The sequence below is a fragment of the Pagrus pagrus genome (assembly GCF_965226575.1).
Source record: "Pagrus pagrus genome assembly, chromosome: 14".
Classification (NCBI taxonomy): Eukaryota; Metazoa; Chordata; class Actinopteri; order Spariformes; family Sparidae; genus Pagrus; species Pagrus pagrus.
The window spans coordinates 4201417-4227428 of record NC_140198.1 but is presented as its reverse complement, the minus strand read 5'-3'; the positions used below and the strand labels follow the sequence as shown (position 1 = coordinate 4227428).

General features: G+C 42.1%; 1 protein-coding gene across 6 annotated transcripts in view; it reads left to right on the top strand.

Moving 5' to 3' along the window:
- LOC311269629 (glutamate receptor 1-like) overlaps window positions 1-26012 on the top strand; it is a 63070-nt gene that overhangs the window by 15784 nt on the left and 21274 nt on the right. For 5 of the 6 annotated variants that reach the window (XM_084373905.1, XM_084373904.1, XM_084373906.1 and 2 more), the window contains exons 3-11: window positions 9296-9535; window positions 17538-17722; window positions 20188-20241; window positions 20330-20488; window positions 22142-22309; window positions 22388-22492; window positions 23818-23928; window positions 24051-24257; window positions 25382-25597. In XM_084373905.1, coding sequence (XP_084230031.1) covers window positions 9296-9535; window positions 17538-17722; window positions 20188-20241; window positions 20330-20488; window positions 22142-22309; window positions 22388-22492; window positions 23818-23928; window positions 24051-24257; window positions 25382-25597 — 1445 coding nt within the window. Of the gene's footprint in view, window positions 1-8941; window positions 9104-9295; window positions 9536-17537; window positions 17723-20187; window positions 20242-20329; window positions 20489-22141; window positions 22310-22387; window positions 22493-23817; window positions 23929-24050; window positions 24258-25381; window positions 25598-26012 lie in introns of all 6 variants that reach the window. The other variant, XM_084373908.1, reaches the window with a different exon arrangement.

Here is a 26012-nt window from a genome sequence, read left to right as displayed (position 1 = left end):
GATGGCTTCATGAACTCGCACCCTGCTGCACATTAAAAATCCTGGATGCGACCATTTCATGAGAAAATATTGCTTTTTTTTTTTTTTTTTTTTCTTTGCCCAGTCTAAAGTAATAGGTTTGGGCTGAGCAGCAGAAAATCCATCCGTCAGCAGAGATGAATGAAATGGAGGAAAAGTCCTCAGAGTACAGAAAATGAAAGTTTCTCTTTTTTTTTTTTCGGGTTCAGGTAATTTTTCGGGCTGTTGAATCGCTCTGTTGCAGCGTTCACCTGCAGGATTGTAGAATTAAACAAGGTTGTCTCGACACAGAGTTAACTAGAGGGAGAGGTCATACTGGGTTTTCCGGCTCCAAACAGACAGAACTCACTTTGGTTTAACTGCAAAATGTGATGGATCCATTACTGTAAATGAGGTGTAGTAGTTTTGTATCATCTGGCTTCATGGACAACACATACTATTACACCGAATACTTATTCTTTCCCTCTGGACTTCTACAGTTTGGACTACAATACTCACTCTTGCCTCATCAAACTGTGCCGTTTGGTAGTGAACGACTTCTGGTGAACTTTCAGTTTAATTTAAAGTATGTATGAGGATATAGATCAGTGCTTCTCAAACTCCAGACTCCAGACGCTAGTCATTCCTGGCCCAGCTCAGATCTCCAGTTATGATACGTTGTGAAGTGTAAGGGTTTTTATTCTGAAATAAAATGAATTGTCAGTGTTGTTGAATAAACAGTGTAGCTGGAGATCTTTTAGAGCGATCCTGTGCACAGGTGAATGTGTTATAACATGACTTATTTCCATGTCGTTGTCATTGTTGCAGCGTTAACAGCTGGAGAGAGTGAGCGAGCGTCGTGTGTTGTTGCTGCCGAATTCATGCATTAGCGTTACACTGAATTTATCATCAGCCCCTGGCGGATACACAAACTATCTGCTTTTTCTCGTACACAGTCTCAACAGCTACTGTAGTTTAAATATAGTAATAAGATTATAGAAGTCCTATAAGCACCAAGTGTTTATTTCCCGTTTGGCGAGTAAGTCTGGGAGGCTGGCAAGTAATTTTTTGTATCGAAATAGTCATGTAATAAAAAACCTATGCCTAGAGTCTCTGTCGCTCTGAGGTTACAATTATCTCCATAGATTTGTCTTTGCTTCTCTGCTGGTGGGAGTTTGACACACATTGGGACTTCATGGTGCATTTAAGTGCGCGTCATGAACTCATGAACTTCTTGGAGTAAAAAGTTTGAGAACCCCTGATAAGGCGTATGACATGCCGTGCTAAGACAAATACTAATTATTTCATAAACCAGCACAAACGGGCTAACGTTCAAAATTTAGAAATCCCCCTCCTCTGCATCCTCAACCATTTAAGTTTGCAAATTAAATATAAACTCCATCCACTAAAACAGCAGTCACATGAGAGGCAGCTAACTAACATTTTAACTCGCTGCCCTCCCTGGGGTTCAGATGGAGGGGGAGGAGGAGGAAGAGGAGGGAGACGAGGAGACGGAGGGGAAATTAAATGGTTTTTTTTCTTCTGTTTTGCTGCCAGGGCTTCCCTTATCAGGAGGCTACAGATTGAGACGACAGAAGGATAGGACAAGGCTGCCCCGCTCCCCGTAGTTTGTATTATTTATTGTTTATTGGTGTAGAAAATAAAAAAAAAATAAAGAATACATCGCGTCGGAGACATTTAGGCAGGAAGCCGCGATGGAGAGAGGGAAACGGAGAGAGAGAGAGCTGATTTGGTTTGCTGGTGACATTTTGCCCTTGAGGACTCACTTGTAGTTACACGCTCAGTTGAATGCCTCAAATGTGAAATGAGGATAAAGTGCAGCGTTAAAAAAAAGAGCGTTGCTTGTATCGCCTGTGAAGACGTTTATCTCCAACAACACAATTTGGCAAATAATGACATAAAGCAAGAGCCGGTGTTCAGATAGGAGGGCTAGCAGCAGAGACAAAGGGATTATCTTTAATTAATCATCTTGAGCCTTAGTTTCATGTCGAAACAAAACAGAACCGAGATCAGATGGCACAGAGTCACAGTCACAGGAGAGAGGGAGTTTATTCAGAGAAAACTGAAGGCAGTGAAAGAAAGGAGAGGAAACACACTGCATGGTTTGTTTCTTTTAACAATTGATTTTATTTTATGTCCACTGAGAAGCTATTTGGGGCAGATTTTGGTTTTTTTGACCTTTAAAACACATGAAACAAATGTTAATTGGTGGGTTCCAGCAGTTGTTTGGCTTCTTCCTGTAGGGAAACTCCCCAGTGAGCTCAGAGGTCAACCCTCATGGACACTTCAGCAGGTCAGATACAGACCTTGAGCCCAGGATATCCAATTCATTTACAGTCTCCTTAATCGACGTTTACACAGAATTAAACAACATCAGTGAACTCAACTGGCTGCGGATGTCAGTTTAACGCCATAAAGACGTTGGACAGACATTAAAGTGCAGTTGGAAATGAAAATCAGGTTGATGTCAAAACCCAACGTTGGAAAGACTTTGAATTCGGTCACTTAACAGCACAAAAGGAGCATTCTGTCATTTTGGAGAAGAAATGTTAAACAACTAGGTTCACCATGCAGCGAATGTGTGGTTCAACAGCAAGTATATCTCTGGCTGTAAAGGTCCAATTTGTATGAAAGTTGATTTTGAGTCTCATTCCTAGTTTATCAAATACTGATGCTCTGGGATGTCGGCCGACCTGACCTACGATCATCGCCATCATTTGATGAGTTGGGAATTTTAACAGATTGAACCTGAAAACCAACCAAATATCAATGTTACATGTTGTCACTACTCCTTATCAACTCTTCAACTTTTACTGCTTCATAATAAAAGCTTTTAAATAAGTAATTAACAGGGGACTTTTATTGTGAAGAATAAGAAATGGAAAGTGTTAAACTTAGTTAGCTGCTATTCTTCGAGGCCACTGCAGAGAGAAGGTACATTTACAACCGCTCTGCTGACCTCTTTTCAAGACAAGCGCATCAGTAGTTAAAGACACACCTTCAAGAGGGTAACCTTGTTGTCATGGAAACGCAGAATACTCGCCATGCTGAGTATACACAATACTCAAACTGAGTCGAGCCGACCTAGCACATGTGTATGGAAAAGCCCCGATTGTTGAGGCTGCACCAAGTATCCTTTATACTTCAGCTAACGTGTCAGCACCCGATGACGCTTTATGTTGACTGAAGAAGCCGTTTGTTTTTGGGTGGAGGCCGGTTGTCCTCTCTGCTCCGCTCAGCTGCTGCTTCAGTTCAGAAAGCTGCTAAACTCCGAGCAGGGTTTCTTCTACTGCTAAATAACAGCGTTTGGCTTCGCAGGCATTCGTTCCAGAAGTCGTGTTTGGTATGGTTTGGATGGAGAGTGGTTTGTGTAGCTCAGCTGATTTGTCGCCTCAGGAGTGAATTGTGGGTAAATCTCTGTGGACGACTGAAATGTAAATGTAGACATGAAGGCAACTGAGACGAAAGTCAGACTTTAAAGAGAGAGATGAGGATTTGAACCTGCGTCTGTTGAGGGGAAAACACTTGTAGAGGAGCCTCCATTTCTCCCTCTGTGCGGGTGTGTTTGTGTGTGTGTGTGTGTGTGTGTGTGTGTGTGTGTGTCAGAGCTGCATGCTCAGCAGGAGATTATTGCATTGATGCCTTCGAGGCAGCAGCAGCCTAAATGACTTTAGACTGTGTGTGTGCGTGCGCGTCAGCATTGTATGTGTTTGTGTGTGAATCAGCAAGTGTGTGTATGAATGGTGTATCACCCCGAGGAAGGCAGCCATTTAATCTATTATTCAACATTGCTACTAAACACATTAATTAGAGCCTGAGGTTGAGGCTAGTGCACAGTGGTTACAATAAAAACCTCGTCTTCTCTTTTTATTTGAGATGAAGGTCCAGTCGTCGACACCTCGGACCTGTAAACCACAAAACCACCCTGTGAGTCGAGGCTTTCTAAAGATATCCAGCATGGAAAAAGAAAAACTGAGCAGATAGTTTGTGTGCTTGTAAAAGATCCATCCTCAGTGATTTTATGTTTGTAACACATACATTGTTTTGTTGAGCTGCCTGACTTTTGGTAAAATACGATCAGAAAATAAAATAACCTAAACGTGCAGCTTCTGTCCAACCTCCACAGTCCACACGATCATCGAAATAATGACTGATTTCATTGTACTCAGAAAAACTATGTATAATTTAGTAAAAAACAAGAGGTTGGAGGACGGCAGGTCACCATCTGTAGATCTCATCTCTGTCTTTAGTGGTTTATGGTTTATAAATTGTTGGCTGCTGCTAATAATGTGATCAAATCGTAAAGATTTGATGGAAATAATAAAAATGAAAAAGATTTCGTGGAGCTGAGACTAGTAGGTGTTTTTTTCCCCCAAGGTGTCAGTTTGTTGTTGAAGCAGCTAATTACAGAACGGACCTGTAGTTCAATGCTATTTAATGACTTTACTTTCAACACATGACATATGCTAAAGGATTTTGTGTTGAAAACAGCAAGAGAACAAGTTAGCTGTTAGCTGTTAGCAGCTGAAGGGCAGCACAGTCTTGTTGTGTGTTGGGCTAGAGGAGCTAACAGCTAAAATGCTAACAGAATGAACAGAGCTGACAACTAGCAGAGCTACTGGAGCTCAACACACAGCAGGACTGAGAGTTTCTGTTCTGGTAGCGAGGTCCAGTCCCCTCAGTGAGAAAAATATTTGAGAAAGCAGAGCCTTGGTCGACTTCTTATATATATATATCATTTATTTAACCGGGTAAAAGCTTCTTTGAGAGTAAAATCTCTTTCTCAAGAGTGAACTGGCCAAGACAGCAGCACAATAATCCTCTAAAACAATGTCAGGGGAGTAAAAACACAAAGACCAAGAGTACTATTCCCACCATAGTTAAAATTGACCTAAATTCCCCCATGACAATCGATCCATGACTTCACCGTGTATTGTCTATCCTCCAATGTATTGTCTGTGACCTTTGACTTTTCTTTTTCTGGCTGCTTGTAATGTCAGCTATCACACACTTCAACCTGAATCAACGGCTGCGCTCACATGTAAGTCACTTCAGACAAAACAAACAGCCAATATAAATGTCACGATCCAGTGTTTGTTGCCGGGATGACGGCTCATTCTGTTTCCGACCCGACTGCCTGTCATTCTGGGAAAGCGACAGCGAAAAGTGTCCGTGATGGGAATGCAGAACGACGGAGTGAAACAATGACCTGATCGCTGGATGTGTGTCTCTGGGCCGTCCTGTCTTGTCTTTTCAGCAGAGGAGCGTAAGCAGTCGAGCCGTGGGTCATCGTGAACGGAGCCAGTGGAGGATGATGATGGTGAAAGCCTCTGGTTATAAGACGTCCTCACAATTACCCACCAATACCCCTCAGCTGAACAATCTTCCTTTTGATTATTATTTGTCAAAGACAGATGTGCTGTATGGATGGATGGACGAATGTTGTCAGGAGGATGAACAGCTCTGTGGGTAGACTCGGTCTCAGCTGTGGGCCCCGTGGCGCTTGGCGTCGTCTCTGGGCTGTGTTTAAATAAAGCTCTGTCTAAAAGCCTCAGGTGGGGAGGAGCGAGATGTGTGACTAGAGGACCCTCAGTGTTACGAGGCGAGGTCGGATCTGTCTGTACGATGGTATGATGAGTGTCCTTGTTGAACATTTGTCTCCATTGATATTGATATTAAACATCAGTGATGACGACAGAAGGTGCGAGGATTTTCTCGTCATTGATCTCATGACAGAAAATTATTTCATGATTTCAGGCATTAATGAAATGTAGCAGGTACTGTACCTCCCTCAGGGAACAGAAAACATTTGATTTATTTTATTATTGTTCATTAAGAAATTATTGTAGGCTGAGACTAAAAGCTAATACCTGACCTCCTCCAACATGTTCAGCTGAGCTGTTCGGGAGCTTTCCACCATGTCTTCCTCAGCGAACCAGTCTCCTAGTTGTAATGCAATTTGGGCTGTCCAAATTTTCATTTTTAACTTGTCAACTTTTAAGCAAACATAGACGATAAGTTCTTAACATTGTCAGACAAAAATGGAAATTAGAAGTCCGGGATCTGCACCTCAGTGACAACTGGCAAACTGAACAGGAAGATTTAATTAAAAAGCTCCAGAACGGCTCCTCAGTAGACTTTGAGGTAAGCTCATTTTAATCCGCTGTCCTCGGCAGGTCAGATTAAAATTGCAAAATGCGATTGCAATCAGTCGTGGATAAAGAACTCAAACTCCTGTGCTTGAAGGAGTATATCAGCATTTTGGGAAGACCTCTTGTTAACAGAGTCAAATCGAATATTGATTTATTTCAGTTTTTGTTTTGTTTGTCCAGGATGTTTTCAGGCTAGTTTAGTCGCACAAAGACTGGAAGCAGAGAGAGTCTGCTCGTGTGGTTCAACCTAAAGAGAATTAAAGACACTCACCGACAGACGAGCCTTTTTCCAAACCTCTTAATCACCTTAATTTAAGATTTGTTCCTACTGTTGTTGAAACAACCAAAACTTTGAAAGGAGGATTAAGACTGGGGTTGTCTTCAGTCTGTGCAGGAGGCAGGATAACAACAGAATAACAGACAAGCAAATGGGGATAGCATGGATGAGATGGTTGCAGCTGTACAGGTTGTCATTTTTTAATCAGTACGATATCAAAAGTATATGTGATGAGAATAGGAAAGTACTATATATTTTATAATACACTATAAAAAACTATAGAATGAGTAAAAACTGTATGATAATGATCAAGTAACAAGAATAAGATATATGAGAAAAGTACTCGCAGAGCTCATTGATTACAGAAGAACAGCAGTTCATGTATTTATAACATCAATTAGACTCGACTTTACCTCATAGGTTGCACATCTTGACTGCCATCCTGTTGTTGACCTAAACACAAATAACTACAAAGATTCCCAAGGCTCACAACATCTGTCGCCTCTCTGCTGCCTGACCCTCTTTGATGAAGGAGCGATCTGTCGTCCCAGTGGGACAGCAGCACTAATGCTAAGAGACAGATACCTCGTTAGCATGATAGCATTTGCCCAAAGGCAAACGTCTATTGTTAGCATGATAGCATCGCCCCAGAGGGAATGGTTATTTCCAGTGTTAGCTTTGCTCTGAGGGGCCAGGCTTGTTGTTAGCATGTTAGCGCTGGCCGACGGGGATGTGAGGCTGCACCAAGGACACACACACACACACACACACACACAGAATAGATGCACATACTGTGTGTGGCTGATCTAATGCTGATTTATTGATTTGTGATCTGTTGTTCATTTAATTTAATCAGGTTTAGATGGACAGAAACAAAGACAAGCAGGGTTTAATGGTTCAAAAGTAACTTGATTGAGTGAAACTTTGTTTGGCTGCAAACTTAATTTCGTTTTTCCTTGCTTTGTTTGTATTTTTGTAAAATGTATTTGAAACCCCTTGATTTCATTACCGTCAGACCGCCGCTGAAAGTTCAACCCAAACAGCTGATCTGCGTCGTTATACAGTGCACAGCTGTGCCTGTGCGTAGGAACACGGACGTTGTGCGGTTGATGGAGTGTAGTGCCAAAGGAAAGGGCTGTCTGCAGCAATGCAAAGTGCCAAAAATGTTCAAAATATATACAGATATATATTTTTTTAGGTATGTCGCCCTTTAAGTAGCTAAAATGCATCTTGCTGTAGGTGCCGTTTAGCAGTACGATGCTCTGCTTCCCTGTCGGTGATACGAATTGCTTCTCCACACAGGGGGAGAGCTGGTGGTCATCTACTGCAGGTAATACGCTGACCAGGGATAAGTACCTCACTCAACCCCACATCAAAAGACCCCAACTATCCCTTTAAGTACAAGATCTGAGTACTTCTTCCACCTTTAAAACTGATGAACAAAAAAAAGAAATATGAAGGTTGGTTGATGTTCAGACCATAATAATTAAGAGGACCATGCAGCCATGAAGAGGAGTATGTTTTGAGATGTTTGTGTGATTGACAGGCGTCACAACCTATCGTACTTAGCTGTGCTGGCGTATTTCTCCTCCACTTCACTTGTTTTTGTCCAAAGGAGGATGTTGCAGGTGATGACACAGAAAGTATGGACATATTTTTATACAGTGTAAATTGGATTGTACCCACAAGACCATAAAATAAGATGATGATTCACTGAACTACTGTGGCGCCTCAGCAGAGAGTATTATTTTGTCTTAAGACTTAATCCCTGGCTGTGAAGGAGCCCTGCAAGAGTAATTTGATTATAGCCATTGTGTGTATGGGGATTTACCATGTGGAGGCCTTTTGTGTGAAACAGGAAACTTTATCGGCTACACAGCAGCAGATAAGTCAGCAGCAGAAATTATGTCTGTCTACCATGAAGATAAGAGCACTTTATCATCTGTTAGCTTATTACCAATTGGAGATTTTGCTTTTTCTGTGTTGCGTGCAGATAAAAAATAAAATAGACAAAAGCAGATAAAACAATAAATGTGCATGACAAATGACAGTGTGTATGTTGTCTTAAAAAGAGATGGTGAGGAGTTAATTAAAATGGAAAAGATAAACAGCCTAAAAATGTGACAAAATGAAGGACACACCACGGTTTGGAGTAAAGCTTGAATGTTATTGTCTGGCCGGGGCAAATATATTCAAAAACCATTCATACCAACTGTAATTAACTAAATGAACAAGCCATTAAGGAATTAGTATTCTCACAATAGAATATATTTGCATTTTACAAACAAACTTTTCCTTTCTCTATCCGCAAACACATGCTTCCCTTTTGCCTCTTGTATGTTTTTCTCTGTTTGTGCCGGTATGAAGCACATCAAAGACAAACTCCATCTCTTTGTGACGGACAGGAAGTTTGTGACGTTCGGTGCGATCACATAAAAAACAAGTATATGAACTATATTTTACTTTTGGTTTTGTCTGGTGACCTGGATTTTAGGGTGAAAAAAAGGAATTGGAGCTTGAAAACAAGACAGACAAGAAGACAAATTAGATTATTGGAAAGAGGAAGATGTAAAAGAAAAGGACAGAAGGTGAAAGAGAGGGCGGAGGATGGAGGGATGCATCCTGACAGAGGAAGACGGATGAGGAGGTAGAGAAGGTATGATAGAGGCGTGTTATGCTCTGCGGATGTTGCAGTGAAAACACAGCAAGGAGTTACTTCCCCACATAAATACCAGGATTATACAAATACAGACTTCAACTGTAGTTCTAATAAAGTATGTAATTCTCATTGTTTTAATATGTTATGAAAGTACCAATGATCATCTTCTTCTTTTTTCTCCTCTCCCAGTCTGCTCTCAGTTCTCAAAGGGCGTGTACGCCATCATGGGTCTGTACGATCGGCGGACGGTCAACATGCTGATGTCTTTCTGCGGCTCTCTGCACGTCTGCTTCGTCACGCCGTCCTTCCCCGTTCAGACCAACAACCAGTTCGTCCTGCAGCTGCGGCCCCAGCTTCAGGAGCCCCTCATGGCCCTGCTGGAGCACTTCTACTGGACCAAGTTCGTCTACATGTACAGCTCCGACTCAGGTGAGGACACTGTACAAATTACTTTTATATGCATCTTTAGAGATTTATGTTTGATGGCTGCATTCCTTGTCACTGCAGGAAGTAGTGATGTTTGTACAGTGTGACATGAAGATGTGGTGGCTGGATGTTTGTCTTCATCGCTGACACGTGCTTTAGTTTATATTATTTGTGTAAGAATAGCATTTAAATAGCTGTGAGCCTCTGTAAAGCCTGCTAGGTCTTATTATAAAATCTCAACAAGTGTAGTTACATGATCCCACACTGATTTTGAGTCAATTGATCACATGACCTGGAAGCTATTGAGCTAAAATGCTAATACCTGGAAGCTATTGAGCTTAAATGCTGATATTTGCATACAACGATACAATTTCATCTAAAGAGCTTTAAACTAAACCAAGCAATCTCAATATAGATCTTTATTATTCAAAATTAAAAGTTTCCTTTCAAAAATAGCTCATGTTTTAACCGGATTTTTGAAAATTCTGCTAAATATAACATGAATAGATGCTCTTGTTATGTGAATATGAGTTGATTGGCTGATGGAAATAAAAAGCATATGGAGCCAATTATTCAAGGATCCAACAAGATGATTCTGTCACTAAAAGAGCTCCAGTCAAAGGTAAAACGATGGAAAACTATGTGGAAAAACATGACGTAGATATGACATTTGTGGTAGTTTCATGTGTTCACGTGAGGAAGGTTACAGTCTCCTCATCGCTCCACGCAGATCTGATGTTTTCAGCTCTTCACTGGAGGTGATGTTGAAGTCACAAGTTAAGTGTGAAAACTTTTTTGCATGAATTTAAACTGTGCATAAAAACTGGTGGATGGAAAATGTTTAATGAAGGAAGGAACTGGCAACAGAAATAAAAACAGATTCAGACACCTGCAGCAGCTTTTTTTAAACTCTTCAACGAGTCAGTACAGAAAGTGCAGAAACGTCAGCGAACATAATGATGGTGTTTGACAGGAAACTCTCTGTCTTCGTCTTCTTCTTCTGCTTGACAGCCAGGAAGTTCCCCAACTGTGAGAAGAAAAAAAATCGCATTTAGAGACTCAAACTGTGAATTTTGCAGGGAGAGCTTCCTCTGACTTCACCTCCAGCTCTTCCAGACAAACAAACAAACCAACAAACAAACAAACTTAGAGAATTAAAAAAAAAACTGGCAGTTAGTTCTGTCGTTTCCCCCTCTCAGCCGGGTCTAGTGTCTCCCCCCGGCCTGTGATCTGACGTTATAGTCCATTTGACAGTTGGTGGCAGACTCTGTCTGATCTTATTGCCTTTTACATCTGCCCAGGAACCATCGGTAGAAGTCTATCTAGCGTAATAGCGCGTAACTGTCTGCCCCGGCGGTGCAGTCTGTCTAATGTTATTGCTCCTCAACATCTGCCGAGGAGACATTAGATGTTTGTTGGAGGAAAAAGGGCTTTCCTGAGGCCGAGAGCCTCCAACTCAGCGTTGGTTTATGTCCACCATCAACGTCTGCACATCAACAACACAGTGGTGATTAAAGAGAACGATCAATAAACACATTAACTAACAGAAGATGTTTGTGTGAGAATTTTAGTACCAGAATAAAGATGACATGAAATGTTCACAGGCAGAAGGAAATAGTGGACAAAGAGTACTTAAACTTTACTCTAAACTAAATTAAATTTTGTGGTACTGTCTTGTTTCCTTCTGCCTCTCCTCTCCCTTCTGCCTCTCGTCTCCTTGTTTCCTCTCATCCTCTTATTTCCTCTCGTCATCTTGTTTCCTCTCCTCTCCTCTCCTCTCCTCTCCTCTCCTCTCCTCCTAAACGTTGTTGAGTGTCTATTTTCTCCTTGGTTGCTGGTATAAGACTCTCTGCAACAGACCCTCTAATGCCTTTCTGTGTGTGTGTGTGTGTGTGTGTGTGTGTGTGTGTGTGTGTGTGTGTGTGTGTGTACATGTGTGTGTGTGTGTGTGTGTGTGGACACTAAACAGATGCGTACCAGATCAACAACCCAAACATTTATTGCATAATAAACTCACTGCTTTGACTTTTATTCAACACACACACGAACACACACACAGATAAAGAAGTGATGTCCCTGACTCATCCCATAATTATCGTCCTGTCTCGTTGCCATGGATACAGTGTTGAAGTAAAGCCTGCTCTATGTACAGCGACTGAGTGCTGGAAACAGAAACAGTGAAATACAGTAGTTTTTTCTTCTTCCTCTTCTTCTTCTTCTTCTTCTTCTTCTTCTTCTTCTTCTTCTTCCTCTTCTTCTTCTTCTTCTGCCTCCTCCTCCTAATTTTGTAGCCATACAAGTCCAAAGTAAAATATGTCGACCTCTATCATGAAGTTATCATGAAGTCTTTTACAGACATTTATGATCCCATGAAGGGGAATCTTTGACTGACATTTTCTATAGCGTTGATTTATTATTTTTTTTGAGCCATCAGCAAATGTTTCAGGACTTCCGGTGAAGCCAGCAGATATTTTCTGTAAGACCTGAGACGTCCTCTTCCTTGTGCCGGTCACTGTTTACGGTCTGATTAACGGCACGAAATGCAAGAAAGCAGTTGAAGCATAGTAAGACATAGTAAAAATCTTTTAGTCACAAGACCTCTGATTACTGTGGCAATGAACACCGCCCTCCTTCCTCCTTCTCCTGCTTATCGTCCTCCTCTCAACTCCTTCTTCGTCTGTTTCCTGAACTGTCCAGAGGACTGAGAAAGCTTTTACATGTTCCTCTCTTTCCTCTGCTGCAGTCTTTTATTTTGGTCTTTTTCTTGTCTTCATGCCCGTCGTAAAGGTTCTTTTAAGCAAGGCGTTTATTCTCCAGTGGTCGACGCGGTTGAACCGGACAGCGCGGTGTTCAGTCAACCCTTCCACTGATTCAAAACAAAACAAAACATCGGAGGACAGCAGGACAGACAGACAGGCAGACAGCAGCTGCTAAGAAAACCAGGGAGAGGACAGCATCAACTCGCATGACCAGAGACCATGTGTAATTGAACATAAAACTGACTTTGTGTGTGTGGTTGACATAACTGCTGCTGCATCGCTAGACTAATGTCTCGTGAACACTCTGTTAGCCACGAGACATGCACGTTTACACACACACACACACACACACACACACACACACACACACTTAAACACACTGTTATCTGCACATTCAAGCAGGAACACAAACAATGAATTGAGGTAGAGAGGTGAGAGACAGTTTTTTTATTTTATCTTCCCTTTCTCCAGTTGAGCAAACAGAATGAATTCATTTGTATTTTTCATCAACACTTCAGATGTTTTTGTTTGTCTTGATGATTTGATCCTTTAGAGGTGTAAAATTGAGAGCGCATCATCATGATCAGTTGTGTTCAAAACTGAGAACAAACAGACAAATAAAGAAAAAAGTTGCCTTGATGAAACTCCAGCTTCATTATGGTACCCCTGAAAAGTCACAGTGCTACCTTGCTATACTTGTAGAGTTTATCCTGATCCATAGGTGGTGTGCAGCAACATAATGGACAAACATTGCCCTGAGTTGCCCCTGATTTGGCCCCATTTCACCCTGGTGTGTCCCTTAGTTAGCCCTGAATTAGACCGGTGTTGTCCTGGCTTGGCCTTGATTTGGCAGAAGTGTTTTAATAAGCATCTGAGAACTGGACCGATGTTGCCCCTGAGGCAGTCCCATGTTCTTGAGTTGGCCTCGTGTTGTCCCTGAGTTTCCCCCATGTCATCACTGAGTTTCCCCATGTCGTCCCTGAGTTTCCCCCATTTTGTCCCTGAGTTTCCCCCATGTTGTCCCCGAGTTGGCCCCGTGTTGTCCCTGAGTTTCCCCATGTCATCACTGAGTTTCCCCATGTCGTCCCTGAGTTTTCCCCATGTCGTCCCTTAGTTGGCCCCATGTCGTCCCTGTGTTTCCCCCATGTCGTCCCTGAGTTGGCCCCATGTCGTCCCTGAGTTTCCCCCATGTCGTCCCTGTGTTTCCCCCATGTCGTCCCTTAGTTGGCCCCATGCCGTCCCTGAGTTTCCCCATGTCGTCCCTTAGTTGGCCCCATGTCGTCCCTGAGTTTCCCCCATGTCGTCCCTTAGTTGGCCCCATGTTGTCCCTGAGTTTCCCCCATGTCGTCCCTGAGTCGTCCAGTGTTGGCCCTGAATTGGACTCTTGTTTCCCTGAGTTGGCCCTGTGTTGTTTCTGAGTTAGCCCCTTGTTGGCCCTGCTCTGTCCCTGTGTTGTATCAAGCAAACGTTAGTGTTTTAATGAGCTTCAGAGGACAGATGGAGGCTGATGCTGTAATTCTCTGTAAGAGCTCTGCTGGGACAGAAAACACTGGGAGTGGTGGAAACATACTGGTTATGTCTCCTCTCCTCCGCCTCCTCTTTCTCCTCCTTATGGCCTCATCTCAACTTTCTATTCCACTGTTTTCTCTCTCCTCTCTTCTCCTCTGTGCATTAATAGTAAATGCATGCAGGATTTTAATGTAAATTAGATGCAGAACATGGAGCAGAGTAATGTCTATATTTATAAAACTCCTCTTTCTCTCTCTATCTCTTGCTTTAACTTCTTCCCTGTCTCTCGTACACCTCCTGTATTTGTATCTTTAATCTCTCATTGTTTCTCTCGCTGTCAGTGTGGGTTCGTTGCTCTGCTGTATCTCTAATTGAAGGTTATACATTATCATTAACGCACACTTGACTTGTTTTGCTCATTGTGTGCGCGTGTGTGCGTCAGTGTGGGGAGCTCAGCCTTCTCAGCAGCTGTAAACACTGTCACTGTGTGGATGCTAATGAGCAGTTACCTGTCAGAGGTCATCACATAATCTCTTGTCACATCGCAGCAATTATGAGCAAAGTATCCTCGCTGTCCTTTTTTTCTACATCAGCAGCGTGATTAATCACTACGTGGCAAGAAGCGTGTAGGCAGCGCAACATTGCAGCCATATGTGACTTATGAAATTATAATGTAAAGATGCTGGACAAGAGGGAGGACAAGTATCGTTTTGGACAGATATTAAATTGTCTTCTAAATGTTTTATTGTGCCAAACACAAAGTTTGAGCTCCTGCCTCTTTAAGTCCGCTCTCCTGTAAAGCCCAGTCTGCTCTGATTGCTCCTTTTACTCCAGTGAAGCATTAATTTAAAGCAATGGTGGATCGTGGAGCCTCTCAATAGTTCCCAGAAGTTAGCTGCAAATACTAGCAGCACTACCATTATTGTAAATCAATCAATCGATAAATCATGTATTAAGTGAGAACTGCCAAATATCGTACTTCTGTCTCTCTGTGTTCATGTATTTAAGAACTTCCTGGAGCTATCTGAAGTCTCCGTGAATCACGTGACGATCGGCATTTTGCACTTTTGTTGTCGTAACTGTCTTTTCTCAAAGACTCTGACCTGAACTGGCACTGCTAACCGTGTCTACGGTCGACTCTGCCATGAACAAACTTGGACGTATCTGTGGTCTGCAGAAACATTAACTGCTGACGTTATATCCTGGCGACTGAGCTAAATGGATGGAATAAGGTCTAATCCCAATCTCTAATAAAGGACAGGTGTCTTTTTAACATGACAAAAGCATGCATGCACTATCATTCACGGTGCACTGTTTTAGCAGATTGTATAGAAAAAACAACTTCCCCACAGACTCGTACTGCTGCTTTAGCTTTCTAACGTCAACATTTTTATCTCCTTCATTCTCTGACGACAGCGTTCATCAACGACGCAGTCACAAACACTGTGATTTCCATCTGCCTGCTGGAATTTTAATATGAGCTATATTTTGTCTTTTTGTTGCAGCGTAAACAGTACAGTTGCAGTTAGTGTGTCGTATAATTGGGTTCTCTGAGTCTGAACAAGGGAAGGACACACAAACACACACTCACACACACACACTGACTTTGAGACACACTGAGGTAATAACCCTGGAGGAGGTGTCGCGGTGTGTGTGCGCCAGACAGTATCTTTGAAGTTCCCTTTTCACTGTGTCTCTCTGTTCATCTCTCTCTACTCTTTGAAGTCTATCTGAATTTTGCTGACTTGTCTTTTGAACACGGTGTGTGTGTGTGCATGTGTATGCGTGTGTGTGTGTGTGTGTGTGTCTGTGGGGGTGGGTGTATGTATAATGTAAAATGCTGATGTGATTACTCTGTGTGTTGACTCATAGGGTTTCAAACCACAGAGCAAAAACTGGATGGGATGTAGGAATGCAGTTGAAGACATTGAAAGATGCATTAATCGATTTATTTTTTGACCACTAGGGGACGGACGGATGATAATCCAGCCCAGTTTCCCTTTAAAATTACATTCACAAGTTAGCTCACACTTTAAACCCAGTGCCAGCAGTGGTGGATGGGTGTAAATGACTCGTTTGTTTTAGGAGACTGGAGCTCATGTCTGAAGTTAAAAATTGCTTTTACATTTACTCAAGTACTGTACCTAAGTATTATTTTGAGGTTCTTGTACTTGAGTCTTTCCATTTTGTGCTACTTTATACTGTACTTCCACTCCACTACATTTTGGAGAGAAACATTTTACTCTACTACATTTTATGAAAAATTTAAGTACTAGTTACTTTGCAGATTGCATGCTGCACCAGAGTACAAGCCCACATCAAAAGACCCAAACTATCCCTTTAATGCGCCTCAGCTTGAAGCCTTTTCAAACAATTTTCCACGCTGTAGTGTTTGTGTGTTTGCAGGATTTAAACTCCTCTTCTGGTTATTGAAATCTCAATTTTCTTTCCTCTTTCTTTGATGTATTTGGTCGAAAAAATGACTTTTTCTGTCTGCTGTTTGGTGCTGAGCATGTAGTCTGAGGTGGGTTACAGCTGCTGGAAACACTGAGACTGAACCAGACAGAAAATGTGCTGCTAAACCAAAACTAAGAGCAAAAGGAGGACAAAAAACTCTACAGAGCTGCTTTTTTGACTAAAAATGCATCTATAGACGACAGTGTTGGCCAGTTTTTCAGTTTCTTCCACCAGTTAGATTCAGACTGAAATATCTCATAAATTTTTTATGGATTTCCATGAAATTATTCCTGACTGACTCGGCGATCCTCTTTCCTGAGGTTTAAATTTTTGGTTTTATTTGAAAATCTACACAATTGTTCGATGTATTGCTGTGAAATTCCCCGTGCTGATGTAAGCACTTAGCTCACAGCCTCACAGAGCTGCTAGCACTGCTGGAGAGTCTTATTTTTCCCTGCATCAGGTCTTCCAGGTTTGATCATGAAGCCAAGTTGGTGTATTATGTTACTGCTGACAGTCTGACTGTGTGAGGTCGGGTTTTTCTCTGCTTAAATAATGGATTACAGCTCAGGAGGGGAGACGGTGCGAAAGATAAAAGACTCAAATTTTGCCCTGAAAAGCTTCTCAGATAAATCTCATCTGAGATATTTCAACATCATCGCCAATATTTATTTTTTCTAATTAAATCAGGCCACTTAAACAAAAATAAAACCATCACGAGTCTGCGTCGGCTCAGTGTGCAGCAGCTTTTTGAAGTTAAACCCAGGCCAAGTCCAGCCTGAGGCAGACAGCAAACATCACAAGGGTTTGATTCCACTGGAAAAGAAAAAAAAAAAAACAGCTTGACATTCAGTTTGAGAAGCCACAGCCTCTTCAAAACCCACTCCTCAGTCTCACACATGAAAAATGTCTCAGCGTCGGTTGTGTGTTTGCCTGCTAACAAGGCAGACTGTGGAGAGGAGAGCTGCTTTTGAGAAGTAACCAGGCAGACTGAAGCCAGATGAAATAGAAAATACAAATATATCTGATGTACGTTGTTTGTTGAACAGAAATAGATGCAACACAGTTGTGGGTTTTTTGGCAGTAAGCATTAGAGCTTTAGCATTGTCCTCTACTGAAAGAAGAGACACATGTATTCATTTTAAAGAACAGAAAATCAACTTAATCATAGATCAAATATCTTGACGTCAATGATAACATCTTGTCATGTCCTAATGATTATATCCCCATGATGGTAGTTGATATGATTCGCGCTGATTCACATCTTATTTCTTTCCCAGGTCTGTCGGTGCTGCAGAGGATCTTGGACACGGCGGCGGAGCACAGTTGGCAGGTCACCTCCGTTAACTTGGACACGCTGACAGAAGCCGGCTTCATCAAGCTGCTGGCAGATCTGGATTTTAAGAAGGACTTTCAGATCATCATCGACTGTGAGCTGGAACGACTCAACTCAATCCTCAACCTGGTAAAACACTCACTGATCCGCGTGTCAATAAACAATATGGGTGTGATCTGAAAACATCCCAGTGGACGTCCTCTTTCTTACAGTGTTATTACGACAAAATATGTGTTTTTTATTTCTTGCTTCAGAGCAAAAAGGCCTGTATTTTCTCATATAACTCCTAGAAAAACTGTATTTTCAAATGTTTCAGTTATTCGATGACAGATACATGTTAGTGCGTCTTTTGAATGCATGTAAACACTGTTCATCAACGTTGACTTTGTGTGAGCACCAAGCACCGATGACCTCTCCTCATCCCGCTGCGGTCCTGCGCTCTGACGCCGTTGGCAGTGATACACGATAATGATCGTGACAATCTCCGCTCTTCAGTTTATAAATTATAAAACTTTGTGATAGTCTTGATTGTTTTCTGAAGATTTCTTGGTTGGGTTCGTTTTCGAGGCTCCAGCGCTGGTTTTTGACACTCACAGCAACAGTCTCCTACATCCTCATCTCATTTCTATCTTGGACCAACAAACAGAAACAGACAAACTTTGAGTCATTTTGTGGTGTTGTGTGTTTCGTTGATTACACTCTGCTCTCCATCCCTCAGAGATATTCTGCTGAATGTTTCTGCTCTTCAGTCGCAGCTGCTTCACCGTGTGTTGATTTGAATTCTTTGATTTCAGCTTCATTGCTAATTGACTGGCAGGAGAGGGAGGAAAAGGATGTTTTGGATATATTCTGGATAAGTTTGTAAGAAGCAGAGGGAGAGAGGGCAGCAGTAGAGAGCAGAGGAAGAAAAGACATGTGAACTCTGGCCAAAAACCAGCCATCATTTGGGGAACTCGTCTTCCTGCTGAACTCCAGCTGGCTTACAGAGGCTGAAGTATCAGGTGCTGTTTTGGATCTGTGAAATGATGCTGTTGGCTTCAGCTAAATTTATTTCATGTTTAGTTTAGTTTCATGCGGCCTGGGCGAAAATATCAGGTGGTGTTGAGCTCGACCGTAGTTTGACTTCATTTGGTTCATTTAGTTGAGTTGCATGTGAGTGTGTGAGTGTATCAGGTGGAGCTTCTGGTCTGCAGGGTGATGATGCTGAGTCGAGCTGACAGGTTAGTTATTAAGGCGGTTACGCTGTTGTTAAAAAATGGAGGAATATAAAGTTCAGGGAAATTGTCACGAAAAAGCTTTGGATGAAACTTTGAACATGTGCAGATATAACGACAGCGATATGATTCACAGTTAGTGGTGATGATGAAAGGAAGGTTTTCTTATATCTGGAAAACAAGATTTTTTAGGTCAGAACGTCTCTGTAGCACCACAGTTCGTCATTATGATGCTTTTTGTCGCACATTTTATCATATGCACTTGGCCATAATTTGAGATCAATAACATTTCGATTGATTGTGCAGCACAGTTATGAAACCAGAATTGGTAAAAAGTCTACAGTGAGCAAAATGCTAACACCAGCATGCTAACATGCTGACCTTTAGCAGGAGGAATGTTTACCATCTAAGGCCTAGTCCACACGTCCAAGGGTATTTTTGTCAACTGGATCTTAGAAATGTCTCCGTTAGATAAGAGGTGAAACGTCTTCAAGAAACTGAAAGTCCAGATGCCTACGATGTCCTCTGTGACAGTAAACTGAATGTTTGGGTTGTGGACAAAACAAGACATTTGAGGACAAAACACTGATTGACATTTTTCACAATTTTCCATCAACTGATGGATGAATCAAGAAAATATTCAACAGATTAGTCGACAATGAAAATAATTGTTAGTTGTGGCCCTCGTTAGCATAGCATTTAGCTCACACCTTTAAAAACCAAACACGAAGGAAGTGATACAGAGGATAGGAGGCGAGAGGCGGAGGAGGAGGTGAAGAGGATGGAGGAGGAGGAGGAGGTGAAGAGGATGGAGGGATTGAAGAGGAGGAGTACTGTTTAAACAGCTTCCTCCTCCCTCTATCCTCCTGCAGCGAGTAGCGTTCAGAGCTGCAGACCAGCTGTGTGAGTAAACGTCCATCGACTGATGCTCATTAGGAGCTGGACCAGAGAGGGAGCCGACACCTGCTTCCTCCTCCTCCTCCTCCTCCAGCTCCTCCTCCTCATCCTCTGCTTAACCTCTCTTTCCTCCTTCCTTTCTCTCCATCTCCCTTCCTCTCCTTTCTCCTCTCCTCCTTTCTTCCTTTCTTCCCGTCCTCTGACATCAATCTGAGGAGTCTCTCTCTCTCTCTTTCTCTCCATCTCTTCCTGGTGGTGAAGATGGGCAATTAATTCCTCAAAGGCAAATTTGAGTTTGCCAATTAGCAGCTGTTTGAGAGGACACACACACACACACACACACACACACACACACACACACACACACACACTCACACATGCAGATGAGTGTGATGAATGCGTAATGGATGCTTTTTATCATCATTAGAAACATCAGAAAAATGTAATTAGCATATCATTTACCCTGACTTTTCTCCCGCTCAGATTGCCGCTCAGAGGAGAAACTTGAAGAACTACCAATACATCCTGGCCAATCTGGTGAGTCCGTCTATTTCCTGGAAGAAACGTGACCCGACATTGTGTGCAGGAGGAGTTCACTCAGTGAAAACTTGTGTTTGTGCGTCAGGGCTTCATGGACCTGAACATGACCGAGTTCCAGAAGCTCGGGCCGAACGTGACGGGCTTCCAGCTGATGAACCGGTCCGATCCAGCTGTGGAGAAGATCAACCAGGACTGGCTGGACTTCGACAGCAAAGACCTCAAACTTGCTCGCAGGAGTCTCAAGGTAAACACACACAGTAATCGGATCCTTTACTTAAGTATAAGGACTAAGAAATATCTACATGTGTAACATTTGCCGAGCATTAATAAGAAGGCACAAATAATTAAGAATTTGTTGTAAACTGTGTTTCACAATGTTTATAAAGTTTCTCGTCACTCAACAATTCACAAAATTGTGCGATTTTTAAAGGGAGTCTGGGGATTTTTCTCCACAGGCGTCAAAGAAGTAACCTATATTGGTTAGTGTTTACTATATTTGTAAAATTTGACATGTTTACAGCCAATAAAATGTTTCTTCTTTCATAAATTGAGTGTAAATGGTGAAATCAGTGTAAACAATGTGTTCAAACAGCTGCTAAATGTTTGCAGGTAGGATGCACTTTAGACACAGAAGCAGACAGGCTGGTACAGACATGCTGCGACACGCTAACACTTTTTACAAGGAAACAAACAACTTCATATTTTGCATTTAATGCTGAATTTACAAGAAGGTACCAATGATTTTGAATTTGTCGTAGCCGTTTCATAAAGTTTAAGTTTCTCCTCGTGCAACAACTCTCAAAATGATGCGATCTGTTTAGGGAGTCTGGTGATATTGTGATTACGAGTTCAATCAGTTGAGGCAGACGGTGTGTTCACAAACATCTGCTGCTAACATTGGCAGGTTAAGAAAGCCCAAACATGTCATTTACATTGCAGTGAACCACATGGACAGGTGTTCACACCTGAACTTAGAGCTGTCTGCTTGTGATCGGATCACTCAGGATGGATGTTGACCAAGTGTGAACAACCTCTAAGCTACATCAACACACAATCTGCACATTCCTTCTCTTCATATGAAACACTATGCAGCTTTTCTCCATTTTATAAAACAAAATAATTTACATATTTTTGGACGTATTTGACATGTTTTGTAATGTCTATTTTTCCATTTTTTATTCCTGATTATTGACTTCTGAAGTCCTTGTTTGTTTTTGATTGTTTTTTTATTGTCATTCATTGTTTTGTATCAAAATACCAAGGCAACCTCCTTGTATGTGAACCTGAAACTGAATTTGATAGGGTGTATGAAGCCATCTAGATGAAAACTAGCATCTTTTAAAGTGGTTAATACAAAAATCGGGGCACCATCATGAAACCAGAAAATATAAAATATACATTTCCTCCTTTTTGTTTAAAATGTTTCTCAGAGCAGAGCACAGGACATGATTTTTGGAGCAGATATGTGTAGAAAAAATAAAAATAAATAAACAGAAACCTGCATTTTAATGATTTTAATCATGGACGATGATCCATCCTCCCACACCAGGCTGTTGGAGAAAACACAAACTGTCTCTTATGACTCTTCTGTCATCAAGAGTTGACATTAAGTCCTGGACATTCAAGTTCAAACCGGTCAAAAAAATGTGAAAAAAACAAAATCTGAGACGCAGAAGTTCACTCTCTGAATCACTGGACATCTGCTAGACTTTGTAAAGAGCAGTTGGTGTTTTTGCTGTCAGACCAGCCAAACAAAGGCAAAGGTTTCCTGTGGTTGCTTCACGATAAAAGCCTTCCTGTGTTTAGTTGAAGTGAAGCAGCATTAACAGTAAACAGTCGTACTTTTACTTCACTACTAACAATGACACAATAACAATGAATACACACTCCTCCTCAGTACACAGGAGCTCTGACCTACGATGGCGTCAGCGTCATGGCGACGGCTTTTCAGAACCTCCGGCGTCAGCGGATCGACATATCTCGCCGAGGCAATGCAGGGGAGTGTCTTGCAAACCCTCCCGCCCCCTGGGGACAGGGCATCGACATACAGAGAGCACTGCAACAGGTACAAACACACCCAAATATGCAGCATTACACACATCAATACAAACTGATGCTAACACTTGCGTGTGTGTGTGTGCAGGTGCGTCTGGAGGGGCTGACGGGTTGGGTTCAGTTTGACGAGCGAGGACATCGCACCAACTACACCCTGAATGTGATGGAGCTCACCCACGTCGGACCCAGGAAGGTGCTGCTGCTGTTCGTTGTCTTCGTTAAACGAGTTAGATTCTGACCGAAGTTTGGTGTCGAGTCACTCTCAGCAGAGAGTCGGCAGGTTTTCACCACATCAGCTCATTTCAGTAATTAGCTCCCTCCTCTCTGATTAAAGGTGTGATCATCAGTGAAATCAGCTGCTGCAGCGCTGGTATAAAATCCTGCAGCTCAGCTTTCCTTCAAACTCCATCAGAAAACACAAGGTTACAGTGAATTGTCTTTGCAATAAGGTACACAATTGTGCTCCCTTTGCTGTTTAGGAGATGACACACGCACAGGCTTCAAACGGGTTTTGAAGTGTTCCTGACCTAGTCACAAACTTTCTCAAATTACAGCCAAGCAGTACACTAAAATGTGCTTCTGCAAACATTTGAGGTTAGTGATGGACCATGCAGTAACAGAACCATGATTCATATTTGATCAGTGCTGCCTGTTTGACAGTTTCATCTGAGTTTTGTGAGCCTGGCGAGTTGTGCTGGACGGACCTGGTCGACCTCCAACTAGAAAAGACCAGCAAAAAAGTGTCTTGTCACTTTTCATATCTGTCAGTGTGAGCAGCGTGAGTGTGTGTCTGTTTGTCGGTTTGTGTGTTGGCTAATCCTGAAAGTCACATCCTACCAACCCCGTCCATAAAAGGTTCAGGGTGTTGGCTTTTGCTTATACTGTTTGTTATTTGTGTTTCTTTAAGTTGCATTTTTAATATGACATAAATCCTCAGCAGGTACACTTTGCAATCTTTTATTTTGAAATCTTAAACTGCTGTCACCTGGAAGTACTTCTCCCACCTTCCAGCACAAAGTGACATGCCTGTTATTTTTTTCAAAATGTATTTATTTGTTATTAACTTTTGTTATAGCACGACAAAAAAAGGCACGTCATGTTCAAAATGTGAGTGAGTGGCAGCGATATCAGACAAACGGAAAATTAAGGGCCAGCAATGAATAATGAGACAAATTAATATAAATAAATAAAAAATAAAACACAAGTTGTCAATCAGGAATTTTATGTACATGCTAACCTTATTAAACCTGCCCAGTTTTAGATAAATGGTTATGATTGGCTCAATAGGGACCACGACGCACTGAAATCTGTCTAAGCGGGAAGTAAAACGGATGAATCTGCAAGAGCAAATAAAACACGAGAAAAACAAAACAAAAAACAAAACAAAATCAAAGGAAACGACAGAAACGTGTTAAAAGGAAACTGCCAAATAATCCAACAACACTGTCAGATTACAGCTGAGACAGTGAACAGAGGCTGAGGACTGTTAGTGTGACACTGCTGCTGCTCTGTCTTCAGATCGGATACTGGAACGAGAGGAGAGGCTACGTGAACACCGCCGTCTACAAGCCGGTGGTGGAGGAGTTTCACGGTCTGCAGAACCGGACATACGTAGTCACCACCATACTGGTGAGCCTGGGAGGACACGGTGCAGCTTACCTTCACCTTCCTCTGGTTTTACTCTCCAGCGATTACATAGAAGCTAAATAACAGTGCTGTCCTCTCAAATCACCTTCCTGTCCTCTGTACAGGAAGCTCCCTACATGATGCTGAGGAAGAACCACGAGCAGTTTGAAGGAAATGAAAGGTACGAAGGTTACTGCGCCGAACTGGCCGCAGAGATCGCCAAACACGTCGGCTTCGTCTACCGGCTCGAGCTGGTGGGGGACGGAAAGTACGGCGCCAGAGACAGCGAGACGAAGATGTGGAACGGCATGGTGGGAGAACTGGTGTACGGGGTGAGCGTGACCACTACCTAATAAGTATAAGTTTTAAATGCAACTACAATGGCACGGACTAGAGTGCATACCTCCGCCTAGGCCCAACAGTCCCCTTTATCTGCATCAAATTGTTCTCATAGATATCAGCCACCTCAATACGACGAAAAGAAATCTGTGGAAATCTGTTCAGTAGTTTTTGTGTAATCTTGTTAACAAACCAATCTTCAAACAGACACGGATGAAAACATAAAGTTGAAAGTCTTTCTGCCAAATTATAAAATTTTTCTGGCTTTCCTTTATTTCTTTGCCTTTTTGTTCGAATCACTGGATCATTCTTCGTTCCAAGAATGTAAAATCTTTCAAAATAAAACGATCAGAGGAGGAAAAATAGCTCTTTGGTTAAACGGCTGCCTTAAAATGTGGAAATTTAGGAGCTCTGTTGTGAATAAATAAAATCCAGAACTCAAGCAACATGCAAAAGGGAGAAAAGTAATTTTGGATTTATTTATTTTTTTTGCATTGATTGGGCTACTTGATATTGCTTAAGTAGATTTTCACACCAGAACCAGACAAAAAAAAAAAATCACCAGTTCAGATCAGAACAAATGTTCATTAACAAGTTGTTCATGTTCAGAATTTGCTTGTTGGAAGTTGTTCTGAAACGATCGACTGGAACAAACCACAATTTGGCAACTTGGTAAAGAGCTGAACAGGAGGGTGCAGATGGATAGTGTGTGTTTTGGACGGCCCGATACTACTTTGCTCCAGAACAAATGTTAGTGTTACTAACTCTTGTTACAAAGTGTTTTTCATTTAATTGAAAAGAAACTGAGATGTGGGGGTGTCAGAGGATTCTTCGAATGTAAAACACATTTATGAGGCACCTCACGAGTAAATGCAAGTGGAAACAAACATCTGGGATGAGATATATCTGTGGTGTGAGAGTGAAGCTTGAGCTGAATGCAGATGTTGTTACAGCAGAAGTTCTCAGGCCTCCTCGCTTGATTTGGTCTGAAGGAGGACAAACTGTCAGTCTGTGAAGTTTGAGACAAAAAAAAAAAAACAAGCTGTAAAAGAACGACAAAATCATCCAGTATTGTATCTGAACGTCTCCCTGTCCCCACCTCTCTGCCTCTCTGCAGAAGGCGGACGTGGCGGTCGCCCCGCTGACCATCACTCTGGTGCGAGAGCAGGTGATCGACTTCACCAAACCCTTCATGTCCCTGGGAATCTCCATCATGATCAAGAAACCAACCAAGTCCAAACCGGGCGTCTTCTCCTTCCTCGACCCGCTGGCCTACGAGATCTGGATGTGCATCGTCTTCGCCTACATCGGAGTCAGCGTTGTGCTCTTCCTGGTGAGATTGTCAATGGATGTGTGTCTTAATTTGTGTGTTTGTAGTTAGACTGTACATTCAAAGCATACGTACTTGTTTTATGTTTTAGATAATGAAATAGACAAAAGTGTAACGGGATGTTAAAGGCCGAGACTAAACTTTCAAACCTGGTGTGAACCCGTCATCTGTATCAGGGTAACGGCACCTGATGCACAGGTCTTTGCATTTAAACCTGCTCATCAACACACATTCTCATTATCTTGATTCTGATGACTGTTGTACATTTCAGCACACCTAATGTATCGGCATCAATAAAGAAAGAGCTCCACTGAACCTCCCCATGACAACTAATGACTGTGCTTTACATTTAGTGTCAGAAGGTTGTTTCGAGTGTCACACTGAAAAACTGTTAAAATATTGGGAAAGGATAAGTTAT